Raw genomic sequence first — 7,695 nt, forward strand, 5'->3', positions numbered from 1 at the left:
ATTTCAACCACTACTCTTAATAGATGTAGTATGCCCATATGGATCATGACCACCCAATTCACCCTTTCCTCTATGGCCATAATATGTGATTATAGGTCACGATCTAGCATCTTATAAGGTTAATTTCTCCCTCTAAAAGTTAATAACATGCACATGCACATGACAAGCTTATAGTATTATAAGTTTAACCTTTACCTCTATGCTATTGTATTTGTGTACATATCATATAGGACATTACAAAATATTTGTTACATCACCAACAATTTTAACCTTTTAATTTAACAAAGTTATAGTAATTTTAGAATGTACTTTTTATTATTTTTAGTACGAAAATAAAAAATTATTAAAAGTTTATAAGAATTTTTTTTCCATTTTCAAAATTTCAAATAAACATATTTTATCATAAAAATCCAATAATAAAAAACATATTTTAATATAAAAATTCAGTAATAAAAATAAAGATAAATAATTTGTTTTACAATGATTATTCTTTTTAAAGTAAAGAAAATTTATAAAGAGATTATTTGAAAAAATAAAATATTTTTAATTTATATTCCAAATTATAAATAAATATATTTTAATGATAAAAATTGTTTAACAAAAATAAAGAAATATGTGGTTTATGTTTGAATTTATGAAATATGGATAAAATATGTTATGATGTAAAAGATTGATTAATAATAATAATTTAATTTAAAGCATTATAATTTAATTGAAGGTAAAATGAATATATAACTTGTTTTTTTAAATACAAAATTTACAGTCTGGAAAATCTTCACTCTTTCATCTCATCTGTAATATCATTAATATAATAACTTGAAATTATAATTTAACAGAAAATAAAATCGATGTCTGAAATTTTCTCGCTCTTTAATTTCAGGTGTTAATATATTACTCTTCTCTTAACCAATTACACTTCTTAACATCACATCTCTTAACCATTACACTTCTTGAAAATGTACAGAGACACTACTCAGCTGCGTGAGTATAAGCATGAGTGGACACAAAGTCCTTGGATCTTGTATAAATCAGCCCACGCCGATTGATCCCTCCTTCTGTTGCAGGTTTGAACCTAGCAAGCTTCCCCAACTCATCAACTCCCACTGCAAGGTGCTTTAATCTCGCTGTAAATTCTACCATCAGCGATGCAAACGTAGCAAGAGGAAACGCCTCTGCGAATTGAAGCTGATTTGTTCTGTTAAACTTCCTAGAGGAATAATGGCGGCCTAAGGCTGGAAATGTATTTTCTCGTCTTGGTGTTGTCGGTATGGTTTCTGGACCGTGCCAGGATACAAGTCTCGGACATCTTTCCGGGGAGGGCTTACCGTGGCTCGATTTATATTGTCCCGAAGAATCCATGGAGCAAGAGATCCTCAAGTCTGAGCTTCCTGCAACTGCTCTAGTTTTCCTATGCTTCATCAATTCTACTCCAGCCTGAGATTCCTGTGCTTCGGGTTCAATATTGGAGGTCGTCTCATCTTCTAAGGTTGATTCTTCTTCAGGAACTTCATCTTTTTCCGGGATTTCTTCGACTATGGACCATTTTTTAGAGTCGATGAAGAGCTCGGGCTCGGCGCGAAGAACCGAGTGAAGCTCCTTTACCGCTGTATCAATTCGTTTCATCATCGGCTCCAGAGGTCCACATCTCCTCATTTCCTTGACGCTCTCGGCCAGTTCTTCCACAACCTTCACTGCTTCAGTGCTGATTTTTGTGCATTACCTCCTCAATACATCTCGGACAGAAGGCGGGGTCTGCAGTGGCGAAAATTTGCTTTGAATCCTCAGCGCCGTTAAAACAGGGGTGAGTTGATAAATTGGAGTCCATTTTTGGGGGCAAAGTTCTATTTCGAATTTTTCCCCCTTTTTCAAAATTTTGTTTATATGAATAGTTCTAAAAAGAATCTAAAATTTCTAGAAGCAAAGTTTTATGAATGAAGTTTAAAATTATAATTCTTTTTTAAATTCTTACTCAACTGAAAAAAAGAATGGAGCACTGAAACCCCATGAAAGATTCTCCGAATTCCACAAGTAAAACACCATTGATAAAGATCTGGTGGAATAATGGAATTATGTAGCTTAATTTACCTGTATCTCAGAGCGTAGACAGCCATGTAATGCAACTACTGAGTAAGCACAATGTCTGAGCATGCCGCCAATTTTAAGGTACTGAGTCCAAGGGTATCTGAAGCGAAACCGCCCATGACGAGGCTCCCATCTGGCACAGTTGGCCTACAATTCACCAATGCTCTATTGAGTTAACCAGATAGCCTACATGTTACACCTAAACAATCATATTAACTGCCAGTGTGATTTAATTTGAAGGGACTGATTGCACTGAGATGCTCTGTAGCGGGCTTAATGTTCACATATCAGTTCGACACAGAAATGCATGTAAACCCAGAGTTTATGGATATTGTTTTGACCTTCTGTGCTGTGAACTTGTAAGTCAAATTTGGAAACTTGAAAAATTATTGGACAAACCAGGTAACTATGGAGGTATACTTGAAAAAACCTGAAAAATTCTTCGTAAATTAAACAAACTGATAAAAAAATAATTTAAAACGTAAATTTTTTTTCAATACTCTGAATTTGGAGAGATCTAAAAGATTGTATTTACCCACCAAAGATTCTTCGGCAACTTTAGAATCTAAAATGGATCTGTATCCTTCATAGATAGGATCCTCCAATGTTTCTTCAGATTCAGCCTCCTCATCTGATGAGCTAATGATCACTTCATCCTCAAAGTATTTTTGTACGCATCCTTCAACATTGAATCATACAGAGGTTATTGAACAAATTTTTGTTTATAATGTGGAGAAAAGCCAGGTATTTACCAGGATTTTAAAAGAGTTGCAGAGCTACACTGATTCATACAGGGCTAGGGGTTATTGAACAAATCTTTGTTTAGCCAGCTGCTTACCAAGATTTTAAAAAAGTTTAAAATCTCTTAATAATCAAAATGAAATGTGTAGAACAATTTGTATAAGTCCATCTTGACCTGGTATATGCTATAAAAATTGCATGTTTAAAAAAAAAGTTCATAATCTTATTTAAACTGCCTCTGGGCACTTATTGCTGGTGGTTACAATCTTTCCCTGACATATATACCCTCACCTTCAAATGATACAATGAGATTTTCCAGGTTAGCTATAAGCATCTGGTGAAGGTCCTCTCCTGCCCAAACTGGGAAAAGAACCAGACTGACAAGTAGGCATATTCCACCGCCAATTAATATGGTTATCAACCGTTCGTAAGCCACACTGACTATGTTATCACTGCGATAAGCCGAGATGGCGATCATATTGAATGTAAGAAGGAATATCACCATGCCATAGTCAAATTTGCTCTTTACAGAGGGGACGAATCGAAAGTAAGTAACAGCAGCCCCTGCCATATGTCATTTTTAACCAGTTAAAAGACGATGGTAATCTGTAGCTTTTAATCGCACTGAGGAGATCAGATTTTATTCCTAAGCCTACTAAGTTTTATTTCCTTGATTTTCACACATTTATTCATTATCTAACCCTTTTTAAAGGAGGAAGAGCGAAGAGCTGAATAAACAATAGAGCACTTTAATTGATGCATTCAGCTGTATGAAATCCCCCTGAAATACTCAAAATTGCATAGATTATAAAACTCAAATATAAACTCATATTTACTAGTACAAGAAATCTTACTAAATTTCACACAAAATCACCCAGAAAAGTTCAAGTATAAAAGATTTAAAACATTGACTAGTTAAACTATCATATAAACAAGTATATTAATCCACAATCAACCAATGTATTGGTAAGAAACACTCTCAGCTTTGTGGCTGTTCCAAAACCGAAACATAAAAATCCTCCAATCAAAATATATTTATCTTCGTACCAGAAAGAATGGAATGGAAAAAATTAACAGTAACTGTCAAGTTACCGAATATAAAGATGGCGATGCCAATGAGGACAGCCTGCCCTGTGCTTCCTGCGTGCTTTGCTACTAAATCCACAATTAGAGCCAGGAGACCTGCCATAAGTGTTCCCAGTCCTCTGTTTAAGCCCTTGCACAAGGTAGCACCTGCTTCAGTGATACGATTTGATCAAATGGCTACTATAAAATGAATCATTGCTGTATCTAAAACCTCAACTACTGTAGCAGTCATTCATTGCCTAAAAGCTCAACTAATGAAGCACTCATTCATTCCTCTGTGGAGAGGCAAAGGGATCTAGGGATTTGATTATGTAGATTCTTGTTACTTTGTATGTTGGTCTGTAATGTTGTGTAATATTACATAAGACAGTAAAGTAAAAAACTAGCATAAACCCACTCCTAACCTGTCAAATAGCTTAAGCGATTTCTTAAGGGATTTGGGTTAAAATTTACTGAATCCAGATGGAATCTTCAAGGTTAGTAGCCATAGATTAGAGTGTACCTATTCCTCTGAAAAAAAAGATTAGAGTGTACCTACAGAAAATTCGAATACCACTACCACGGTAATGACTGCCCAAATAGCACTTTGCCCAGCAACTCCATTGAATAAAGGATCTGTGAGATAGAAAGGAGAAACAACACACAATGCAAATCCAACCTTCAGAGCATGTATAAATTTACGTGGGTCATTTTTACCCATTTTCCAAGCTTTTCTGAAAAAAGACATGGGCGATCTGGTCCTCCATTTTTTGGACTTCTTGGGAGGTGGAGGAATATTATCATTATCAATATCCACCTTGACGGCCTTCAAATCTTCAGACGACGCCATTACTGATCAGAGACTCAAACAACCAGACATCATCTCCAACATGTACACTTGTTCTGGCAATCGGTATGGCTCGGCTCTGTTCCCATGAGAGAGTCAACTGAGTAAAGCAGTGGTATACGAAAAGACTCCAAGCCGTGAATGGCTCGAGAAACTACATTCTAAGAAGACGATAAAATTTATTATTCAGCCGCTATTAAGAAAACACGTATTAAGGCAGGTGTAATTTTTGAGGTTTCTAGGAAAGTGGTCATGTCTTACATAAAATACCCTCAAAACTTTGGTTCATAAAATACCGTCAAAACTTTGGTTCCAGCCGGGCATCGAATTTGACTGGCAAATTAAAGTGTGAAGACGGGTCTGGGAGGTGTGAAAATTGTTTAATTGAAGGAGTGGGTCTGTTTTGAAAATTGTTTAATTTAAGGAGTGGGTCTGTTTTGAAGGTGAGTCCCAGAGCTGTGAAAACGGTCTCATTTGACTGGTAAGTTTGTTTTAAAATTCCAAACCTGGTTTCAACAGCCACATTCTAACAAATAGCTCTATTTGTGAAGAAAAACATTTATTAAGACTAAAAGTAACATTTATTAAGACTGAAAGTATGGGTACTTTGGTAGATTTTAATAATCAAATCCTTGCATGGAAATGAGGCCTTGTATCAATTTGATGTTTAGTTTGGCTTCCATCTTACCAATAAATTATTATTTTTAATAAATATTTAATAGAATGATAAAGCTGGTTTATGATAATTTATTTTTAATAAATATTTAATAGAATGATAAAGCTGGTTTATGATTTGAAATTGTGTTGGTTTGTTTAAGAATTTGTTTTAGTTATAAAAATAAATAAATAACAGTTCAAAATTTAGAATAATAGCTGAAGGTTACTTTTATTCAAAATGGTATGATTTTTTTGAACTTTAAACACTCATAAGGATGGTTTCAAATGGAATTTATCAGGAAAAAACTACATAGTCAAAAGTGGATACAGGGTACCTTTTGTTTTCGATAGACCATTCCTTTAATTCCCATAATCTTGAAGTCCGCTGGCTCTGAGCTCCGACAGGCTCGGACTGATCCCGCGCAGCTTCTGCGTGACCTAGCCCCCTGCGCCGCCCTCCTGGGGACGCGTTCTGGTTCAGCAGCGGACCTGGGCAGCCATGCCTGGTGATGGGGAGGCAGATCCTCCCCCCCTCCCCCCAGAAGTCATAGAGTTTCAGAAAATAATAGAAGCATGCAACAGGCGCCCCCCTTCTGCTCAGCAACAGAAATTCGTCAAAAAAAAAGACTGCATTCCCACGGTGGCCCTCCCCGAGGAAGAAACCTGCCGCTCAGCTCTGAATCTAGCAGATAGAGGGCTCATAGGACAGTTCACCGGTCTTTGGCCATCGCCCAAATCTGTAGAAGACTGGATCAAGAGAAACTGGACCCCTCTGATCAAGGAAGGAATTAAATCTTACTTCGTTGGTAAAGGTTTCTTTGTTTTTGTCTTTGAATTAGCAGAAGATCGGAGCCTCATCTTCAGGAACGGGCCATATTTCATGGGGCCACAGGGACTATACTTAAATAAATGGTCCCCAGATTTCGATCCGACCCAGGATGTCCCCTCTGCGGTTCCAGTATGGGTGCGGCTTCCCCACCTCCCCCTGCATTGCTGGAGTCAGAAATCCCTCCAAATCATCGGCAACTCTCTGGGCAAATACATTGACCAGGCCGCAAGGAAAGACCAATACTCCTGCGCCCGAATATGCGTGGAAGTAGATCTGGAAGAAGGACTACCCGAAGCAATAAAACTCACTGTGGCAGGATGGTCCCATATTCAAGAGCTGGATTACGAGCAGATCCCCTTTAAATGCAGACACTGTCACGGCTATGGCCATTTCGCAAAACACTGCAAGAAAAAGTCGGAAGATCAGAGCCATCCCCCCAAGGGAGATCAATGGACTACAATCCAGAAAACGGGCAATGCAAAAGCAACAGGGAAAGGAGCCACAAAGGGGAACAATCAAGGAAAACCCAGCAAAGAAAATGAAACCCAACAGAAATCGGATGAGAACACAAATCCTGAAGAAGCCTCTCCTTCAGATCCCCCAGAAACAGATCTGATCACACCAGCACAGGCCGAAGATCCACAGGCAAATAAAGAGCGAGGTGGAGAAGCACCGCTAGACTCTACTCAGGGCAGCCCCTCCAGGCTCTCATATGCAGATATAACAAAGAAGAATAAAGTGCCAGAGCCTTCAGATTCCTCAGAGGAAGAGACCTTCGAGAGACCCTCGAAGAAAGCAGGCAGGAAGACCCACAAAGCAGTCAGGGAGGAGGAAGCAGAGCGTCTCAAAATGCAAGGCAGCCAATCTACAATAGAGATGACCATAGGAAGAAATACTAGAGGAAGATCCATCAAGGGAGTAATCCCAAACCCCTCGCCAGGTAAATAATGAGAATAGTCTCTTGGAACTGTAGAGGCCTGGGGACTCAACCAAAAATTGAAGCCGTCAAAGATCTAACAAAAATAGAACCCTCAGACATCCTCCTACTCCAAGAGACCAAAATCGATGGGCAAACTCTCAAGGATATCAGCAAATCTAAATGGAAAAAGAATGAAGGCATAGCAGTCAGCTCAAGAGGAACCTCGGGAGGCGTTGCTACCCTCTGGTCGGAAGATAAGTTTCATCTGGCAAACTCCCATGAGACGCAACATTGGATCTTCACGGAGCTAAAACATCTAGAAAGTAAGTTATCTATAGCCTTATTCAATTTATATGTTCCTGTTAACTATGCAGAAAAAAGAGACTGTTGGAATACTCTCTTGGCCTTTTTAGATCAGCACTCCCCAAAAAATATTGTCCTGGGAGGAGATCTCAACTTAGTAATGAAGCCTAAAGAAAAAAGGGGGGGAAACAGCAACAGAGATCAGATGCTCCCTTTGGTAGAGGAAATAATGCAACAGTGGGATCTTCTAGA

At 38.1% G+C, this 7,695-nt stretch overlaps 1 protein-coding gene across 1 annotated transcript; it reads right to left on the bottom strand.

Annotated features, from left to right (window-relative positions):
* Positions 1-1,273: 1,273 nt before the first annotated feature.
* LOC149232771 (aluminum-activated malate transporter 14-like) lies at positions 1,274-5,016 on the bottom strand. The gene is made up of 6 exons (XM_089376564.1): positions 4,444-5,016; positions 3,916-4,056; positions 3,115-3,387; positions 2,622-2,761; positions 2,086-2,229; positions 1,274-1,752 (listed from the first exon to the last, which is right to left on the bottom strand). Exons 1-6 carry the CDS (start codon positions 4,736-4,738, stop codon positions 1,717-1,719), a joined length of 1,029 nt encoding a protein of 342 aa, XP_089232690.1. The 5' UTR covers positions 4,739-5,016; the 3' UTR covers positions 1,274-1,716.
* Positions 5,017-7,695: the final 2,679 nt, after the last annotated feature.

This window comes from Pinus tabuliformis, chromosome J, assembly GCF_031772625.1.
Source record: "Pinus tabuliformis cultivar Carrire ecotype Pingquan chromosome J, CPIR1, whole genome shotgun sequence".
NCBI lineage: Eukaryota > Viridiplantae > Streptophyta > Pinopsida > Pinales > Pinaceae > Pinus > Pinus tabuliformis.